This window comes from Mus musculus, chromosome 18 (genome assembly GCF_000001635.26).
Source record: "Mus musculus strain C57BL/6J chromosome 18, GRCm38.p6 C57BL/6J".
In the NCBI taxonomy this organism is placed as follows: domain Eukaryota; kingdom Metazoa; phylum Chordata; class Mammalia; order Rodentia; family Muridae; genus Mus; species Mus musculus.
Genome location: NC_000084.6, coordinates 25,112,777 through 25,133,678, shown reverse-complemented (window position 1 = coordinate 25,133,678; position 20,902 = coordinate 25,112,777). Strand labels below are relative to the sequence as shown.

General features: G+C 43.7%; 2 protein-coding genes across 7 annotated transcripts in view; one reads left to right on the top strand and one right to left on the bottom strand.

Annotated features, from left to right (window-relative positions):
• Positions 1 to 6,456, top strand: part of Tpgs2 (tubulin polyglutamylase complex subunit 2) — a 41,711-nt gene extending 35,255 nt beyond the window's left edge. Inside the window, exon 7 of the mRNA NM_001142698.1 lies at positions 3,776 to 6,456. Within this exon, the coding sequence (NP_001136170.1) occupies positions 3,776 to 3,844 (69 nt within the window). The 3' untranslated portion in view covers positions 3,845 to 6,456. The remainder of the gene's footprint in view (positions 1 to 3,775) is intronic.
• Fhod3 (formin homology 2 domain containing 3) overlaps positions 172 to 20,902 on the bottom strand; it is a 425,120-nt gene continuing 404,389 nt past the window's right edge. For 3 of the 6 annotated variants that reach the window (XM_006525826.4, XM_006525828.4, XM_006525830.4), the window contains 7 exons: positions 20,008 to 20,169; positions 17,790 to 17,980; positions 13,368 to 13,560; positions 9,288 to 9,311; positions 7,762 to 7,936; positions 2,985 to 3,146; positions 178 to 768 (listed from right to left, as the gene is read on the bottom strand). In XM_006525826.4, the coding sequence (XP_006525889.1) occupies positions 686 to 768; positions 2,985 to 3,146; positions 7,762 to 7,936; positions 9,288 to 9,311; positions 13,368 to 13,560; positions 17,790 to 17,980; positions 20,008 to 20,169 (990 nt within the window). In that variant the 3' untranslated portion in view covers positions 178 to 685. Of the gene's footprint in view, positions 769 to 2,984; positions 3,147 to 7,761; positions 7,937 to 9,287; positions 9,312 to 13,367; positions 13,561 to 17,789; positions 17,981 to 20,007; positions 20,170 to 20,902 lie in introns of all 6 variants that reach the window. The other 3 variants (NM_175276.4, NM_001289655.1, NM_001289654.1) reach the window with 1 other exon arrangement.

Sequence of the window (20,902 nt, the reverse complement as noted above, 5' to 3'; positions counted from 1 at the left end):
AGACCAATAGCTAATTAAACCAGGAGTGCAAAGAACATGTTGGGGCTACTCAGTCAACAAAACACAGCCCAGATGACTTGAAGATTCGTAAGAAAGGCTCCTTGCTGCTTAAGGGTGGTGCGAAGCTGCAATAGCTACTTGAGATCCTCTGTCTCTGAGAATAAACATTTCTTATGGTGACATTAACCTCTATTTATTTAGTCATTGAAACACAGTGTACATTTATGAGTTTGTATAAACATTTAGTACATCTAAAATCCACAACTGGTAAACAAGCTGTGCTTGTATGTGTGTACAGCATTGGCATTTATATCTGGACATTTGGTTGTTGTAGAGACCCAGTCTCTGAGTCTAATCACATTGCCCCATGTTATCTTAACAACTGTGACAGAAGTGATTTGTTCCTTACAAGGACTGTTGCTTCCTAGAAAAGGTGTCACACTTGGAGCTAATAAACCAGGTATCAAGGAAACAAGAGAAACACAGCTGACTTGATAAAGTACATGCAGGAGATTTCTGGAGATCCATGTCAATGCGCAACGGTGACAAGCAGTGTGTTACTCAGAAATGAGGACTCAGTTCTAACCATCAGATGTTCAGGTCAAGTCTCCCTGCCTCTACTGAAAGGGGCAGGTCTAGCCAGATCTGGTCCTCTGCTCAGCACACTTCTGAGAACCTACAAAAGTCACAGTTGCAGTTCAGATGTGCCAACCAGGCCCAGGGCTCTGGCTTCTTCTGGAGTCAGGCCACTCTTCAAGGTCCTTCGCACTGCAGGCGTCCCCACAGGTCACAAGCAAAAAGACAAGAAGAGAAAGGAGGTGTTAGCAAGAAGGTATATGGCACTCAGTTGAACCAGTACTTCCTAAGAACCCAAGGTAGCCCAGGGTTAGTCTGCTTCTGCTGAATAAAGTACCCAGGGAGAGACCTCGAGATTGCAAGAGGAGAAATGTTCTCACTGGGTTTCTGAAAATATGGGTGCACGCTGCAGAGAGTGTAGGTGCTATGTGGAAAGCTCATCTTCCTAGGGTGGAATGTAACAGAGAAGAAAGAGTCAAAATGGAAAACTTGGCTCTGAAAATACAAGAAGGGAAAATAAGCAGGAGGGGTCAGCAAGTGCCAACTGCAAAGTTATGGGAGGGAATACAGAGATAGGAACAGACCTAAGAACCCGGGCCCTGTGCAGCCCAGTGGTAGGCAGAGCCCATGGCAAGGGCCAATGGTCAGGAGTTGTCTCGGAGTAATGTGGATCTCAAGTATCAACTTGACTAAGGACCTTCAGGAACAGTGTTTGGGATAATCAGCAAACTCCCCTAAATCTGAGGCAATTTTGAGGAACAAGTCTCTGGCCAGGTTCTCTGTTAGACAGGTGCAAAAATCACAGCCCCACCGGGGAAAAAGCAAACCATCAACAAAACTAAATGTAAAGGCCCTCCTATGGGCGGAAAACCATAAACCAAGTGAATTCTTGAAGATGTAACAATAGCAGGACACACGATGATAGTCTTTCATTAGAACCTGGAGGGAAGCCAGGAGTGATGGTACATGCATTTAACTCAGCACTCAGGAAGCAGAGGCCAGAGGATAGCTGTGAATTCAAAGATAGCTTTTTCTACTTAGTGATTTCTAGGCCAGCCAGTACTAACTAATTCTCTAAGGGGCAGTGACTAAGAGGCCCTACAGTTCTGAACTCACTGGTTGATTTGGATCATCGCTTGAGCAAAGATACCTAGAATTTTAAATCTTGGCAGAACACTCTAATGTATATTTAAGGTTGAGAACCATGCCTCCAGAACCTTGATCCTCAATGTGAGTACCAAGGGCAGCAGCAGCATCTTCCTGGATGCTCCCCAGAAGCCAACTCATCTTAGCCCATCCATCTTCAGCAGAATTATATCATTCACCCTGACCCCAGTGTTATTTTCCCTTATGGGAAAGGATTCCCATCAGATACTAAAGAAGATCATATGCAAAAAGCAAGCTATGATGGATTTGGTTTGGCATTCTTTGCTCTTAAAATAAAAAAAGGGGAGGGGAGGGGAGGGGAGGGGAGGGGAGGGGAGGGGAGGGGAGGGGAGGGGAGGGGAGGGAAGGGAAGGGAAGGGAAGGGAAGGGAAGGGAAGGGAAGGGAAGGGAAGGGAAGGGAAGGGAAGACAGTATTGAGACAAGCAGAACCACAAGGCTAACATTTCTTGCCATACCCCAGTCACCCCTGTGTGAACCTCATGGGCAGGATAACTGGGAGTGTCCTGTATCTGCATCCTTACTAAGTTCTCTGCCAGCCTGGCATTGCTCTGCTTTTACCTGGGGATTCCTTTCCCTCTTCAACATCCCTTAGCGTCAGAGCCAAAGCCAGTGGACATTCAAGCTGCCCCATGAATGACCCAGAAGCAGGTTGAAGCCAGGAAAATGAGCCTAGAACACCCTGGATCTCAGCTAATATTGGCAGATGCCAAGATCAGTACAGATAGAGGGGCAAGTTCGGGCAGCAAGTTCAGACTCAAAAGACTAACGAGTTACTTTGATTTAGTCGAATACTGTTTGGAAGGAAAAAGGAAACCCTGATGAAGCTAAAACATTAAATGGTAAGCTTGACCTCTCGATACCCTGCTTTTTATTGGTATTAACCTACCAAAGTCTATGGTAAGCTCTGGGAGGAGCCAGCCTTTACCTCAGCAAGTAAACACAGCCTCTAGTATGGTAATAAGCCCTACCGCCATCTACTAGAGGCTTTCAATGGCCTCTGACACCTCACTAGAGTATTAACTTACAGAGGATAGGGCACACACAGAAAGGACATTTGACAAGTATGGCTGCCACCCCTCCCTCCTTAATGGCAGATACTGATAGGGCCTTCTTGCTAAGGAGGCAGGTGAGTACTCTTAAGGAGCCACAGACCAGTGATGGGAGCTTCCTTCTGAGTCTCTGACCTTCCAGGTAATATTGAAAAGCAAGGACACGGCCCTACCCTCCCAAAATGTACTCACAAGATTTGCGGTTGGCCCTGGAACGCTTTCTCTCCCGTGGCACCACTCTCTGACTGGGCACTTGGGTGGCTGATTTGACAATGCGGTCCATGATCTCATCAGCCGCATCATCAGTGACACTAGGTGACTCCTCAGTTCCCATAGTCCATGAACTAGTGGATCCTGAAAAAATTAGACCACCAGAGAATCTCATGTGATCATTGCAAAGAAGCAAAATGTTATTGTTTTTCTATGTAGCTGACAGCCATCAGAAGTGGATTCCTGCAAAGATCAGCGGCAGCTTCAGAGTTAGTGACATGCCTAGATTGATGGCCTGTCCCCACCTGTGTCTGCCATCCTGCTGGTGCTGTGGATGCCTAAACTGGGACATTTATTTTGTATTTTCCTACAACACAGCTGTCTTCCTATCTCTTTGTTATCTAACTCTCTCCCTCTCTCCTGTGTGTGACATTGCTACCTGCAGGTCCTATGATTATCTGAGGGCACATGACCCAAGCAATACCCTGCACAGGATCAGTGACATCCAGAAAGGCACATCCAGTACTACACAGAGAGCCACCAAAAGATTACTGAATCACATCTTTATTATGTACCTAGTCAATGTTACAGAAACCAATAGTGTTTGTGATACACACTTTATGTTGGGATTTCCTCTGGAGAGCAAACTTGCCCTCTTACATCAGCAGTAGAGATCTTGACATAGTTTGTCTCTGAAATACCTGTCTGTTCCTTCACAAGAAAACATGTTTTGTAAATAACTACATGCTAAGAGCATCCAAATCTCCCTACAGGTAGCTTCTATCTATAGTCAAGAAGAAAGCATGAATTTCCAAGCAACATCTGTTAGAAACCAATGGTGATTTAACATCTAGGACCATGGCCTTTGTGGCAGATTAACATCCTTGTGAAAACTCTTGGATGATGAAGTTTCTTCAGAAGGAAAGATACTGGGGGTATCCCAACCCATTCATCTCTATACCTTAAACTTCATTTTCTAATAGATGTACAGTTCTACAAGCCTACAGGTTATAGTTCTCTAATTCATAGCCACTGATATTGTGCCTGAGTAAGGGCTAGAGGAAGCCAAAGAAATGCCACCCTGCTCAATCTGAGGGAGGTAAATGATTTTTAAATGTTTTTTTTGTTAAATGAAGGTTACTGTTAATAAACATTATGTTAATATGCATATATCTTATGTCTCCTTTCTTACTGTTATTTTTAAGGTTCTGAGGCTTGTAAGTACCTAGCTGTTAATGCTCTAGAACTTGATTGAACTAGCTGAGAACAATGAATCATTGTTTAGTAAACTATGATTTTTATGGGCATGTGTGCACAAGCATACATGTGTATGTGTGAGTGTGTTTATGCATGTGTGTATGTGTGTGTGCATAAGCATATATGTATTTGTATGTATGTGTCCATACATGCCTGTATGTCCATGTGTGTATATGTGAGCTTGAACTCTTACTATAAATATGAAAGAGGATAAGGACAGTATCGTCAAGTGGCAATGGCTGTTATAATTACTGACACGGTTTTTAAATTATTCTAATTATTTATATTCAAAATGTTGCACCTCCTTCCAGTCTGCTATCCCAGAGTCCTTTGCCCCACCCTCCCTCCCTTTGCCTCTAAGAGGGTGCTCCCTCCCGCCAAGCATCTCCCTTTCCTGGGGCATCAAGTCTCTACAGGATTAGGTACATCCTCTCCCCCTGAAGCCAGACAAGGCAGTCCTCTGATACATATGTTCCAGGGGCCTCAGCTCAGCTCAAGTATACTCTTTGGTTGGTGGCTTAGTCTCTGGCAGCTCCCAGGGATCTAGGTTAGTTGACATTGTTGGTCTTCCTATGGGGTTGCCATCCCCTTCAGCTCCGTCAATCCTTCTCCTAACTCTTCCATAGGTGTCCTGACCTCAGTCCAATGGTAGGCTGTGAGTATCTGCATCTGTCTCAGTCAGCTGCTGGTAAAGTCTCTCAGAGGACAGCCATGCTAGGCTCCTGTCTGCAAGCACAACATAGCATCAGTAATAGTGTCAAGATTTGGTGCCCTCCCATGGGATAGATCCCAAGTTGGGCCAGTCACTGGATGGCCTTTCTTTCAGTCTCTGCTCCATTTTTGTCCCTACATTTCTTTTAGACAAGAACAATTCCAGATCAAAATTTTTGGAGGTGGGTTGGTAACCCCATCCCTCTACTGGGGAACCTGTCTATCTACTGGAGGTGGTCTCTTCAGGTTCCATCTCCCTACTGCTGGGCATTTCAGCTAAGGTCATCCCCAATTAGGCTGACACAGTTTCCAAAGTCTACTTTTGCTTAGATTTCTTAATGGCTGTCCTCAGAGTAGAGCCACCAAACAGCAAAACTGTATCATGCAGCAGTTGTCTGATTCCTTTCCACCAGCTGATTTAAAATTCTGTATGAAATCTAAACTATCCTTACCAACCCACACACAACTCCATCAATTCCATTTGCTCCTGATATACTTTGAGAACACTGGACAGAAATGCAGGTATGAAGTGACCCTCCCCTCTGAGCCTTACCAGCATTTCTCAGTGACTCGGTTTTGATGTAGCAGTTAATGAGAAACCTAAAGCATTACCAGGCTGTTCTGTGACAACTTTATCTCCTTGTGACCTCATTGTGGAATTGATTTCTTGTTTGCATCTTCTCTTTCCTTGGTCACTTCTCCTTGCTACCTGGTTACCACTTATAATCATTCTTTCTGCTTATATACATGCTCTTAGAACCTCTGCACCTCCATGCAGACATTGGAGAAAGACTGCCATGGCCTCTCATGCATCCAATGGCCTAGAAGACTCACTGGGCTATTCCAAGGCATTAGACATAGTGGAGGGATGCAGCATTCTAGACCATAACAGCACGATATCAGTTTACCTTCACTTCATTTCTCACGCTGTGTAATTGTTTGAAAGTAAACAGACATTTATGTTTCCCTTTTAGAAATCTAACCTTAAACAGCCTACAAAGGGCAAGTCATGTCAGGAGAGGTGTTGATTTAATACAGAGAAATGTTTGTTTTCACTCTGAAGGATAATCCCCAAAGGGATTATCTAGCTAGAGGAGAACTTTCTCTGGCATTGAAAGATGTCAATCTGCCTTTTTGCTTTGTTTTGTTTTGCTTAAATCTTCTATAGTTTCTGTTGAAAAAATGAACCATCATTTCTACACCCAGGCTATAGGTAAAAAGTGTCTTTTCTCTGTTATGAAAATATTATCTTTATGTGTGGTTTTCAGCAGTATGCCTATGAAATTTTTTTATTATGTACTTAGTCTGCTTATTTCTTTTATGTGTGGGGGTGTTTTATATGTATGTATGTGTATGCATCGTGTATATTCCTGGTATCTGAAGCCAAAAGTGGTCATGGATCCCCTGAGAATGGAGTTTGAGATATCTGTGAGCTGCCATGTGTGTGCTGCGAAAGGCTAAACAGTGATCTAACAGCTGAACCATCTCTCTGGCCCACCTGCTTGTTTTGTAGACATGTGGGGAAAAAATCATTATTTCGTGACACACCTGTAGCTCACACAACCTGCTCTGTTTATTTCACCATACTTCACTTTGCATATTTTCAGATATATTGTCTTTGAATTCAATAAATTTTTCCTTTTTGGAAAAAAATCTGTTATTAAACCTGTCAACTATGGTCCTTACTTCAGGTGTTTTATTTTGTGGCTTTATGAAGCCCACTTGAGTCTTCTTATAAATTCTAGTTATCTGTAAAATCATCTACTTTTATTTAACCTACTTGTATGTGTGTATTTATTTAGTTTTAGTTTTGTTTTGGTTTGGTTTTTTTAAGAAAAGTACTTGCAATGGTCATTCCAGTCCTTGAGTATACATTCCAGCATGTTGATGACTGAGGGCTATACCTCCAGTGTCTACTTTCCTGTAGAGTATCAGCCATGTTTTCATGTTCTTTCTTGGCTTATAACATATAGAAAAGAATGCATAGGGCCCATGTGAGACCTCAGCAGGTCAGGGCACTTGCTGCTAACTTGATGACCTGAGTTCCTTTCCCCAAATCCACAGGGTAGAAAGACAGAAGAACTCCTCCATGTTGTCCTCTGACCTCCACATGCATGCTCTGGCATATTCTATTTGCACACAAAGATGGCTGCAAAGGGCAAAAGTGCTCACCACACACGTCTGGAAAGCTCAGTTCAATCCTAGAACCCACATAAAGGTGGGCAGATAAAACAGACTCCACGCCGGGCGTGGTAGCGCACACCTTTAATTCCAGCACTCGGGAGGCAGAGGCAGGTGGATTTCTGAGTTCAAGGCCAGCCTGGTCTACAAAGTGAGTTCCAGGACAGCCAGGGCTATACAGAGAAACCCTATCTCGAAAAGCCAAAACCAAACCAAAACAAAACAAAAAGAAACCAGACTCTACAAACTTGTTCTCTGAACACTCCGTGCATAGAGTAATATACTCACTCATCACATAAACAAACACAAAATAACAACAATAATAATAATAATAATAGTTATTGTTATTATTATCATTATTATTATTATATTGAAAAGTCCCAGTACAGGAGTCCCCCTCCTAAGAAGCTTTCACTCTGCCTTCTTTACATCTAGCCAGTACAGCCTTCTGTAAGGAGATGCAGGGATAAGTCAGCATAGAGAGTACTGGGGATTTAATGGCGCTTCACATATACTCTCTGGACATAGTAATCCACACACTGCAACGAAGAGAATTTTTCTGGGGTGGTTTACCTGGGACTACCAGCCCCCACATCGTCAGCAGAATTACCTCGGCTTGCCCGGCTGCGAGTGCGGACACCAAGCACTGGGGTGGCGTCCTCCAGCGCAGGGGAGGAGGTTTTCAACACGGCCTTCATGTTCTCATGTTCGGCTGCATCCTCAGCATAGCTCAGACCCTGTGGCTGGCTCGGTGCTGCTGGAGAACTGCCAGAGAACTTGCCAGACTGCAAAAGCAAAGTGAGGGTAAGATGTGAGGACACTCGTCAAGGAGGCCAACAAGCTTAGAAAGTGTTCACTCCCGGGCAACACTTCTCTGCTTTCTCTTTGTGTGTATTTAGTATATCATGGAGTTCTGTCAGTCATGGAGAATACCAACAACGGCAAATATCTCTCTACAAGAAGATCTAACACCACAAAGAGAAGCCCCAGAAGGAACTTCACTGCGATCCATCCTGCACTGGAGTGGATGGCACCTAGGGGAGACTGACAAAACATCAAAGGAAAAACTTTGCCCATCAACTGTCTTGAGCTTCATTTTCTATGCTAATGCTGAGAATTCTGGTAGACTTAACTTCATCTACCTTTTATGGAAAAAGAAAAGAGACTCTCTAAGAATAAGTGGCTTGCCAGAGGTCACAAAAGTGTTGAGCATCAGACCACAGAACAGAACATGCCAGATAAATTCAGCCTGAAATTGTCAAGAACGTAGATGCTTGCTGTAACAAGCATTCTAAACCCAGGCTGGTTTTCTCTAAACTGCAGGGTGTATATGTTTTCTGAGGTGTGTTCCAGAACTCTATATAGAGCTTTATATGCACACAATGCTTATATCTGAGTGAAGAACAAGAAGATGAGCTTGGACCAAGATCAGCTCCAAGTTGCTGCTTCTCAGCCAGTGCTACAGAACTGTGACAAATCTGTGACTTACTCTGTCTATGCCTTTCCTTCCTCGGTCCCCAGGACCAACCGTAACTCTTCACCTTTCTTCCCGACTCTGAGATGCTCTGTATATTTATCCTGCTTCGTTTTTATTTTTGTTTCCAATGCTGTGGATCAAACCCAAAGCCTTCTGATGCACAAGCAAGACCTGCACCACTGAGCTCCATCCCCAGCCTGATCCAATTTTGTTTTTCCCTTTACATATTCTTTTTTATTTGATAAAAGTTCTTGTTATGTCCCTGGTCAGAAATTCTCAATTCCCCTGCCTCAGCCTCTAGGTTCTAGGACTACAGACGTGCAGCTCTGTGCTCAGCTTGGATTGTAAAAAGCACAGAAAGGGGCTGGAAGGGAAACTGCCCACTTTTTCCAGCCTCATCTGATCCTAGTGACAGAGAACTGATTAGTTGTGGCTCAGAGACATGGCAAAATGTAGTTAGTGCCCCAATCTCTGGTACAAACAGCAATGACGAGAGCGGATCAGATGGTTAGTGATCACATGAAGACTAATCAGAAAATGCCCATGCACAGCTTCCCAGTGCTAAATGTTGCTACCACTTCATGCTGACTGTTAGGTCACTCTACAGCACACAGGGGAAGGGCAAATGTGGCATTCTTCACACTCATGAATTGTCATACCTCAGCTTCATCCTCGTCATCGGTCTACCAGAAAGGACAGGGCAGGACAAGATGGAAAAGACAGAAGGATTCTTAGAAGGCTCAGACATCAGCAAAGATGAAATAATCTCATTGACAGATCATGTTCAAAAACAAAAAACAGAAAGCAGCCACTAACAGCAGGGTATGCTGTCGTAAGTCAGAAGGGGCCAGGCTCTCTCTGTCCTTACAGGGTGCTTTCTCAGTGCTCCAAGGTCACACTGATAGGAGGCAGGAGGTATTTGAAGGGCTTTAGGTCAAACTCTTGAGGAAACCCATGAGGTCAGTAATCAGCCTCCCTGAACACAACTAAGCTTCTAGACTCATGCAGCTGGCTATGTCTGCTTGGCCCATGATTACCTACTGGCTTCCTGGGCCTCAGTAAGTAGACCAGCCTTCATTTACCTGGCTGTACCCATCACAAGTTCTAGGCTCTTTGATGCCCAGCCTGTGGGGCTTTCTTCACACAGGTCACACAGGACATATGAAAAACTTCCCAAGCACAACATAACATACTACAACATCCTCAAACACACGAAGTTAAGCTCTTTGTAAAATGTTGTTGTTCGTCTTCAAGGCAGTCACCAGAAGTGACATTGCACTGCAATTACTTTATCAGTAGATGTGCTTTGAAGACCCTTTTATAAATAAAGTGAACATGAAAAACCATGCCAGTATCTTGATTCAAACTCAACACACTTTTAATATAAGTATTTCCAGAGGCTAGAGGCCAGACCAGGCATGATTTTTTGAGAACTGATTATACATTTAGACTGTAAGATAACAAGTCCTCTCTACCATCCTTCTTGTTCAGTGAATTATCAGTTTAGCCAGTATGACTGGCATTTTTATCAGGCATATGGACATATGCAAGATGCTGTGTTTTGCATCTCCAGCCACCCCAAGGCCTTGATGGGCCATCAGTCCCTTTCCTATAGAAGGAGTAGTCAGGGTTAAAAGGTGAAGGGTCTTATCCTAGGGTCCCTCTTCCCTCTGCAATAGAGTCCTGTGACTTGACAAGCTGAGTTCCCATAGACCATTTGGATTATGATTGGAAACACAGCACAAAGTCTCTGTATCCACAGAGAAACTAAAGAAACTAGGAATATTAAACACACAGGATTTTCTTTCCAATGGGAGAGATTTTTAAAAACCTGTTTTTCCATCCAGAAAGCTGGGAATTGAGAGTGATGAATAGCCCAGTGGTCTGTGTTATCTATTGGGTCAGGCCAACTCCCACAGCTAGGGCTGGAGGCAGCTAGTAATCTAAATGACCCTTATAACCAGGGCTTCCCCAAGCTCCCACAACCAGGACCAGAAATCGCTAACAGCCCAAATGACCTCTACACTGTCTGTCTGACTGAGACCAGGCCAGGACCTTCCTTGGGCCCTTAAGCCCATCTCTAGAACCCATCTTCTCGGCAGAAATGACATGTACCCTGAGTTTTGATATAATTGCACTTCCTTGTGCAGTGGGGGATTGTATTATACCAGGAAACTGTTCCAAATTATACTGGGCTTAAGTGTGTTGGGAATAAACTGCCTGATATCCGACTTCCCAACCTGTTATCCTGGTTGACAAAGACAATCTTAACAACTGTCTTCATTCTCATCTCTTCGCGGATCGTTACCTTGCCTGGACACCTACAGGGTCCCCCTGGAGGTCTAAAACCAGGTTAAGACAGAAAGATGAAGAACGAGTCACTGGGCCATTTGTAGAAGGACTCCTGGGTTGTGGGAAAGGGGCCCATAGCATGCTTGGTAGGCAGGAAGGTTGGGGAGAGACAGCAGGTCAGAGAAGGCAGTCTCCAGCGTTCCTGCAGACTTCTCATTGTGAGCTGCTAACATACAAACCTATTTATTTTGTATCTACAATAAAACTGACTCTCTGCAGAATTCTCTAAAAGTCCTTTCTAACTCCAATGTTCAGGCTCCACAACTCTGAGTCTACCCTGTGGCTTCAGTTTTGGCTGTGCGTATGCCATTTTCTAATCAGACTGTGTCGTCCATCCCTGGGTTATGACCTTGTCTCTCACTGTCCTCATGCCTGTCCAGGCACCCTAGTAATGGGCATACAGCAAGCCTTTCTCAGAGTTGGGCAAATCCAAGACTGTCGGGCTCTAGTAGCAATATTCTAATATGCCAGAAGGTGGCAGGCTTTCCACACAAATACTACCTTGACCTCTGCTACTATGGACTAGTCTAAAAGCTAACATCATTGAAGAAATCTGTACAGTCCAGATTTTAATAGAAATTTAAATACTTTTGAACCACACTCTAGAAACATTACCTCTCCAGAGCCAAATGTTCTCAAAGAAGGACAAATTTAAAACTTAGTAGGCTCTGTTTAAAAAAAAAAAATTCTCAGGAATTTGGCAAGAAATTTTAATGTGTTTTCCTAACTATAAGCATATTGGAATTGTGTTGTTTGCCTTACAATATGTCTAATTTCCACAGAAATAAATGATCCCTTTTTAAGACTTTTAAAAATAACACTTTGGAATGAAATGTAGGTCAGAGCTTGCCCAAGTGGCTCCAATTTGCTTTCTGAATACTCCAGAAACCCAAAGATCTAAGGGAACTAGGTTTTAAAAGCTGGAATAGCCTGGCTGATAGCACAAACATTCAGAGTTGTGAAGGGCTACAGAACAGGCTTCTTCCAGGAGACAGTCAAGCAGCACCCAAGGAAGCAAGAGGTTTGGGAGTGAGTGGGTGATAGGGGACAGATAGTCTATGGCTCCTCTCAGAACTGCCTTTTAAGTACAAAGCATCTGTAGTCAGAGCATCTGGGCATCCGCAGGAAGTCAGAGGCCTCAGGAATGCTTACTCAGAGTAACCACATTCCCTCCTTTGCCTGACTATTAACACTCCCCTGGCCACAGATGGCAGCCTCCAGAAGGGCTTAATTGATTTCTTTCCTCTGCAGAGACATCTGCCTGACTTGAGTTCAGCTGAGGCTTAAGCGCTGGAAGTTCTGATGGCTTAACCCTTTACTCCTCCCTGTCCCCTTCTTGGGAAGCCCAGGACACCGAGCTCTTGCACCAATGGAGAAAGGTCACAGACACTAATGAAAACAATGAAAAAAAAATCACACTGGGGCTCTCTCCAACACGTTCCAGATAGGATCTAATGGCTCCAACTCCCTGTTCCATCCATGCCTAGGCAAGTAAGTAAAGAAAGGAAGATTCCCAGAAAAGGGGGACTCTAAGAAAATATCTTCATATTTTTTTCCAAAAAGAGACTTGTAGCTTACTGGTAATAACTCATGAGGGAGGCATCTCACTTTCATGTTACACACAGGCACATTGGAAAGAAAGCATGCACTGGGCACCTTTGCCAGTCTACATTGGCTCCATTTATGGAACATGCCACATCCATACAACATCTGTAGTTAGCCTGCCCATTTTTTCTGCTTCACAATCCTTTCCCTGGCTGTGATATAGTACCTAGGTAGGCTCATGGGTGAGAGGAAAGGTAGAGAGCCAGCAATGTGGGGAGATAACTGTTGAAGATAACCTCAGGTGCTGTGGAGAAACTTCTGCTAGACTTAATGTCCTCTGGGATATCTTCCAACCCCAACACTCTGTGACTCAAATTATGTGACCACCAGGTTACGTCTTAGAGGAATGACATCAGTTTGTCATTTCACCTTCTCAAACTGAGTGGTCCAACTGGCTAACTGACACATGACACTGTTAGGAGAATGAAAATTCTGCTTTAATGTCCAGTAAATGCACCTGCCTTTCTATGCTAGGTGGTATTACCTGCTATGCACACACACACCCCTCAGCAATGTCAACTGTCCTCAGGATCAACTAAGATGTCTCCAAGCACCCCGTCTTAATTTTCACTGTCCTGGTACTCCTGTGTTACACAACAGATTTCCACAGGCGTGGCAGAAGAGGGGACTGAGAGCGATTTGTAGAAGAGGAAGCTTTTCTGTGTTGCTGTTCACAAACAGGAAGAAGAAAACAACATATACTTCCAAAATTGTAGACCTACTTATGATTTGATTTACTTTCAAAAACCATAGCATGAAGCACCTGAGTCCAGGAAACTTACGTCAGTGATCATCTTCCCTCTGGTCTTGTTTCTCTCTCTGTGGTTGGCCCGCTTCTGTTTCTGCTGTAGAACCCTTTCCCTGGTCGTGCGATACTCCAGGGCAAACTCACTGATGATCCTGCAGAACTTGTTGATGTTCACCTCTCGAATTGCATAAGGGGGATGGCCCATAAACAGTAAAAATGAGTGAAATCTGCACACAAAAGACAGAGATGACAATAATTACTTGTGTAGAACTTTTCTCTAAGAAATCCCTGAGCTAGGCTTTCTGCAGGAGACACTATTCATTCCTGGGCCTGTTAAGTTGAAGCATCTTCTCGGGTAAAGATGAAGCAAAATTCAAGTTTACTTCCCATTCTCACCTGTTGAAATGATGCTAAGTCTGGTGGAAGATTTATGACTATTTTCTTACTTGTCTTTACATTTGTAAATGGATCTGCCAAACTTTGCAGGAAAATGACCAAGTTACATCTTAAGGGAGACACAGCACAATTTCTAGATTATATAAGAACTGTATGGGAAGAGACAGGTGTTTGAAATCCCTCACTTAGCTCTTGAGTAACTGAATGTGTACGGATGGTATATTTTAAAAATGGGTTCTAAATAGATGCTTATAAAGTATTTGGCTTCTAAATAGATGCTTCCAAGTATCTTGAAACATTTTCTTGCAGTACTAAATATACAATCTTAATTGAACTAAGACATGTCAAATAAGTTGGATACAATTTCCTATGTTTCTAAATTAAAAGCTGCTAAGCTGGACCTGGCGACTCCTGCTTGCTGAGGCAGAGAAACCGAGAGCAAGGCAATCCGAGCCTCCACGCAAGACACTTCCACAGACGAAGTCCTTAGAGCCTATTTGCTTTGTGCTTTGTAAAGCACACAGATTTTAGGTACCAGGAAGCAAGAAATAAGACAGTAGAAAATACGGGACTTTTTTTTTTTTTTTTTTTTTTTTGTAGAACAAAGAGTATTACATAAATGACACCATTAGCTATTGACAAAACCTTGTGGCCTTGATCACTTTGATTTGTACAGTTTTGATATGGATGAAATTTGCTTTTCAGTGAAGGACACTTTGCTTTCCTTTTGTAAAACATAGCAGAGTAAAACATGTAAGCTGTTTTTAAAGCAAAGGGGGATAAAATGCTAAAACAAACAAATAAACAAGCAAACCAAACAGCAAGAAAGAAAGCCCTCAGAGGAAAGCAAGGTACAAATTTCCATGACTTTGGATTAGATGCATTTTTAGATATAACACCAAAAACATAAGCAACCAGTAGAAAAGAATGAACTGAACTGCACCACAATGAAAACCTTTTGTGTTTCAAAGGACTTTACCAACAGTGAAAGCACAGCTTTTAGAATGGGAGAAAGTGTCTGCAAGTCACACATGTGGTAAGGCACCCTGCCCAGGATATACAGAGAAATCTCGTGGCTGAGAAACGGACAGCTAGAGGGTTTGAACAGACATTTCTTATTTTATAAAAAGATACACAAATAGCCAAGAAGTACATTAAAACCTGTTCCAATTGTTAGTCAAGAGGGAAATGAAGGTTGAAACAACAGATGCTATACTGCCTCACGCACACTGAGGGCTCTCTCCAAAACATAGTCGAGTATTGGCAAGGACTTGGAGAAACTGTGATTCTCCGTCAGCAGTGGTAGGAACATGTGAGGGCCAACTGCTATGGAAAGCCTGTGACAAAGTTCTTCAGAAAGTTAAAGACAGACCTACATGGCTTAGCAGTTTTCCTCTTGTGCATACACTCAGACAAGAAAATGTGTGTACATACAAAAACATCTACACAAATGTTCACAGCGGGATCACTTTTGACAGCCAAAAACTAAGAACCCAATGTTCACCTACAGATGAACGCCTAAATTGCATACATATGCACACAAGCACCACACGGCCAGCTCCACTCTCTGCCAACTTGTCACGATTCCAACCACCTTGGACCGCTGGCTATCATTCTTCAGGATGGAATAAGGCCCCTGTGTAGTCTGTAAAGAATCCTAAAAGGACACAGAGGCCAAAGAGCAAAGAGCCATAGGACTGGCGAGGTATCCAGTATGAGCCATTTGCTATGCTCAGAACATTTTGCCCACATACTGGTGCATAGATGCTGCTGCTGCTGCTGCTTCTGCTGCTGCTGCTTCTGCTGCTGCTGCTGCTGCTGCTGCTTCTGCTGCTGCTGGACATGCTCTTTATCCCACAGATGTCTGACAAATCATCACCCCCCAGAGAGCCTTCCCAGACCACCCTACATAAAGCAACACCTTCTTGTCACTGCTCACCCCGTACTACTCCAGCCTGAGCTTCCTGGCTCTTACTGACGCATGACATTACTTACCAGATGCAAAATAGATATTACAAGGATAGGGTGGCATACTATCCTGTGCATATTATCTCCTGTCACTTTCCAAGAGCTGTGCATATGCAAGAATCAACGTAGGAATCTGTTCTCCGCAGACAGTAACATCATTTGTAATAATGACCTTACTGACTCCTCTTTTTTAATGTAAATTTTTTCATTTAAACCTCCAAATTGCTCATTCTCTACCACCAGAGCACTGTTTTAGATCCAAGTGACCACCTTGGATGGATCAATTTGAGAAAATACATCATAAGGAATAGCTTTATCAATGAAACAAGCTTTTAATCTATCTTGATAAAAATGGTTACCAAAAGCAGGCACAACAACTTTATAAGACTTTAATGAATTTGCTCTAGTTTTAACAACATCTCAAATAGAAACTGTTTGTTTTCATGTTTTTTAAAAGTTGGTAACCACTTGCATAATAAAAAGAATAAAGGGTCAAAGCAGCTCATGTCCTCTTTAATAACTATATCAAAGGGATAGTATAACCTGAGTAAGAAACTTGACAAAATATCTTTTAAAATTCTCCCATCTAAAGGCAAGATAATGTGATTGAAACACAGATGTAGCTGGCTGAAATGGAGTCAGGGGATTTACAGTTAAGCAGCCTAATTTCAAAAGTCCTGATCAATGGGTAAGCCATCAACCTACAAATACTATTTTTTTCCCAAAATTGCTGTCCTGCCCAGCACTTTATATCCCCTACCTTTTCTCACTAGTTGCCATCAAGGCTACGAAAGAGGAGTCGTGGAGATCACTCAGTAGGTAAAGTACTTGCTGAAGAAGAAGAAGAAGAAGAAGACGAAGAAGACGAAGAAGAAGAAGAAGAAGAAGAAGAAGAAGAAGAAGAAGAAGAAGAAGAAGAAGAAGAAGAAGAAGAAGAAGAAGAAGAAGAAGCAGCAGCAGCAGCAGCAGCAGCAGCTTAAATTAGGGCCTTATACCTTATAATCGGTAAAAGTATATTACCATGTGACCTTCAGTGAGTTCAGAGTCCCAGCACCCAAAGGAAAAACCAGGCATAGAAGTGTGTGGTCGGAATACCAGCACTGGGGCAACAAACCCAGGAGAATCTCTGAGGCTTGTTGGCTCCTCAAGTTCAATCAGTGAGCTCTAGGTTCAGTGAGAGGCTCTGGGAAGAGCAACTGCCGATGATATCTGACCTTGACCTCTGACTCGACACTCACAAGTACTATGTACATACATCACACAGAGCCCAAGGAGGAAGTATGTTCCTCAAAGCAGGAAATGACACAAGAAGGGGTGAGCTATGGGAAGGTACAAACACCAGGTTTTAGAAAGTCCTACATGCGCTTCAGAATGATAAAAGGAGACGCTGAATAAAGAAGAAAAAGAGGGAGGGCCAGAGATCTTCCTAATCCCTGTGCTGTGGTAAAGCACCAAAGGATGTGGGGGAAGAGTGGCTCAGCCGTTCCTGGAAGGTTGGAAGACCTGGACTCTATGCCTGGTATAAAAGGAAGTGGTACAGACAGGCTCAGAGCCACACTAGGCCCACTAGACCTGAGCCAGCCTCCTTGCAAGTGAAGCAGGCCTCCCGAAGCTGCCTAGACCCTGGGACTCTGAGGAAGGCTGACTCAGAAGAGAGCCCCTATGGTGGCAGGGCCCAGCCCCCACTCAGGGGCAAGTGCTGGAGGGCAGCTGGAGAACACACCAGAGGGTCCTCAGATGGCTGTGTATAGACCAGAATTAAGATAATCCTTCTAACAGGGAGAGCAACTGCACAGAGGGTGGGCACTTTGTAGATGAGATGACTCCAGCAGCTGCAGAAAAGAAGCAATTTGCCAGGGAGCTTACAAAAGCAATTCTTGGGTCAAGGGGGAATTTTGCATTAATTTATTCCCAGAATTCCTTCCAATTAAGACCCAATGGCACTGTTTTGCATACATAGGTATCTAGACATCAGTGCTGTGGGAGGACCTACTGTGTGCCTAGAATACACAGTAACATTTTTGTAATTAAGCCTCCTGATCCTTGTGTAGGAAATCCTTTTAATTTTCCATAAGCTCTTCAGCGCTTGTACCTGTTAATTATCCTCCGATGGACGATCTTTAAAATTATAATTCGCTCTGCACAGTCTTTTAGGAACTCTGACATCCGCTGTTTCAAAACAGGCTTCATCTCGTGTTTTGCAATCGCCTTGAGGTGGTCCCATGAAGCTTTGCAGCGTCTCTCCATCTGACATAAATTATCCTGAAGTTGATCAAAGTCAACCTGAAAATCAGGGGGGAGAACAGAGCAAGGGAGTAAGACAGGTGGACTGCAGCCCGAACCGGGAGCCCAAGTGCCTCTGGCCGGAAGCAAGCATCAAAACCAAATATAAGCATATTTGCGGCCTAAAAAACGAGTCACATGTGTATTTTCCATTGTCTCCACATCAACCTATTTAGTGATGAAACTGTTCTCCAAGTGAACTCAAACAAGAGTCCCCTTTGCTTGCCTTGTTTGGGAAGAAACGTTCTGAGAATATTTGAGAACTGTAAATTCAAGCATGAAGTGGAGGAACCTGGTACAAGATGAGCTTAGCAGAAGTCTCATAAACCTTCCCGGGGTCCTCTTGTTCTTGGCGGCCAATATTTTACAAAAGACTAAGGAACTTCCCCAGTCACCGGAGGCTCTGCTATGCTCACCCAGCCAAGACAGCTGACTTCTCTTCACTGAAATTGACATTTTATGTGAAAAATGATTGGGTCATGTTTTCATTGTCATTCATATATGCATTCAATACTTATGGAGTAGCTATGGCCACACTCCCCATTCACAGGGATTAAATGCACAGAAGTCTAAGATAGCACAGTACATACACAAAGACAAGTGCAGGAGGGAAGTGAATCCACGTCAGCAAGGGTCGCCTCCTATAGACTAAGCTCTACAGTATCCTCAAGGCCTGGGTGTGGATGGAGGTGGAGAGACACGAGATCCTGAGAGTTCATGCAAGCTACACATGCACAGGAGATGCAGCATAAACAAGTGTTCTAGGAAGTGCAAAGAGTTTGGAATGACCGGAGTAGCCCCATCTGATGCTTTCTAAAGTAACGCAAGGGGTTAGTTGGTCCAGGAAAAAAAAATACATTTGATGGGACCTGGAGAAATGTCTTAATGGTTAGTTAAGAGCATTACAATTAGAAGAATGTATGCTGAAAAATCTTCTGTGAGTTCTTCTCAGGACTAAAAAACCATTAGCTACAACTGTGTCTCAAGGCAGGTATACCATGAAGTCAACTGAGGGACATGGCTTGGTATACCTGGTGACTGCCAGACTGTAACTCCTATGGAAGCTGAAAGAGACTCCCAGCTACCTGGTCACATGCTAGTCCAATGGGTGGCGGGGAAGAGATCTCCCTCAAGGACACTTCTGTAGCTCCGACTCCACCTCTTGGCCACTCTGCTCTCCAGCCACACCTCGTTGTTCAACTCCAGTGTATCCTAATACTTCCCATTCACACTGCCATGCCCACTGTATTTCCAGAAGGTTTCCCACAGAGGCTTGGCTTCTGTGCCCTGTAGAGATTCCTGCCCACCCCACCCCACCCCCATAAGCTTCCAACACACCCATAACTTCATTTTTCCCAATTCTGTTATATTTGGGTTTCTCTGGATGTTGTTCTGACTCAGTGGTCCCCCTACCTTGCAAGCAGCTACGTGACCACATACTGCAATGGTCTCATCCCTAACCAGCCATATGCTAACAAAGATATTAATTCTGCACTTTAAGAGCCTACAGCTGAGGGTCCAAGGCCATATCCTGTTTATAGCCCTATAAAAATGTCCCCTGTGTGTAAGATCATTGGAACGGCCAATCTCTGAGCACTGGAGCCAGGCATACTTGAGTTTCTAATTCCAGATCTCACCCTCAGTACTATGGAATTCCAGAAGGAGTCAGATAGTATCTTTTGGCTTGCCTACCAAAATCAGGCTGAAGGTTTGCAATATTGGAGATGGTAGTCTGGAAGGTAACACTCTCCCCAGTGAACACAGGAATAAGGATCATAGGACAGGCCTGCCCCTCAGACCTCAGTAGGAAAGAATCTAACCAAGGACCAGAGATAGGAAAAAGATCTTAAAAGTTCAGAAATGGCATGAAATGAGTCATAATTGTCGACCCCAGAGCAGGCGGTATAGGCAGCACCGAATGGCGAGCACCGAATGGCGCACTACCAGAGGCTGCATGCCTCTGTGATGACGCAGAAGACCCAACAGTGAGGCCCATGAGGCCAGACTTTCCAAGTCCATGGACGTACCTTGGCTGACCTAGTGATGGCCCCAATCTCTGAGTACAGATCCGAGCTGTCCGGAAAGTTTTCCACTACCATGGTGCACACGTGGTGGAGAAGAGACTGCTTGTGCACTGTATCTTTGACTTCTGGAACCTTCTCGAGGTAGCTTAACTCAAATGCTTTGGCCTGTTTGGTGACATGAGAAAAACAAGTATTACCCAGGCTCTTTCAACTGGTTCAGTGTCTGTCTACAGTAGCCCAGTGTTTAGTTTCTCCAAGTCTGGTGGACCATACACTCTTGCTGCTGCTGCTGCTGCTGCTGCTGCTCAAACTGGAGCAGTCACCCTCGCCACATCCCTGAGCCACCTCCCAGGGCTCTCACAGGCCTTTGACATCTGCACAGTAACCGTTTCTTTTTCCTCTGACCATTACTGAATATCAATGTTCTGGCCAAAGTCAGACCTTCAGCAGCTACTTGCTGTCTGCTTTTTTAAAAACAGTATCAGGCCTGGAAAAATGGCTTGGTAGTTAAGGTGGCATACATCTCTGCAGAGGATCACTTGCATCACAGCACCTATATTGGATGGCTCACAACTTGGCTGATAACTCTAGCTCCAAGGTATCCAAAACCTCTAGTTTCCATGGGAACCCACACCATGTGTGTATGCTCATATACACAGACAGTTAAAAACAAACTGAATCTTAAAATTTATGTATATAAGCCTAAATATTTGAGTGAGAAGCTTAAAGGGAAATATAATCTCTCTGGATGAAAATCCTCTGAGGTTAATGTTTTAGAGCTGTTCTTTATAAAGCCTAAACATATTTTCAAGCTTTCTTATAGAAGAGTTCATATTCAAATGAATGGCCCCTGATAGTTCAAGGACAGAAAGCTTTGAATTTTTCAGCAAGACATAAA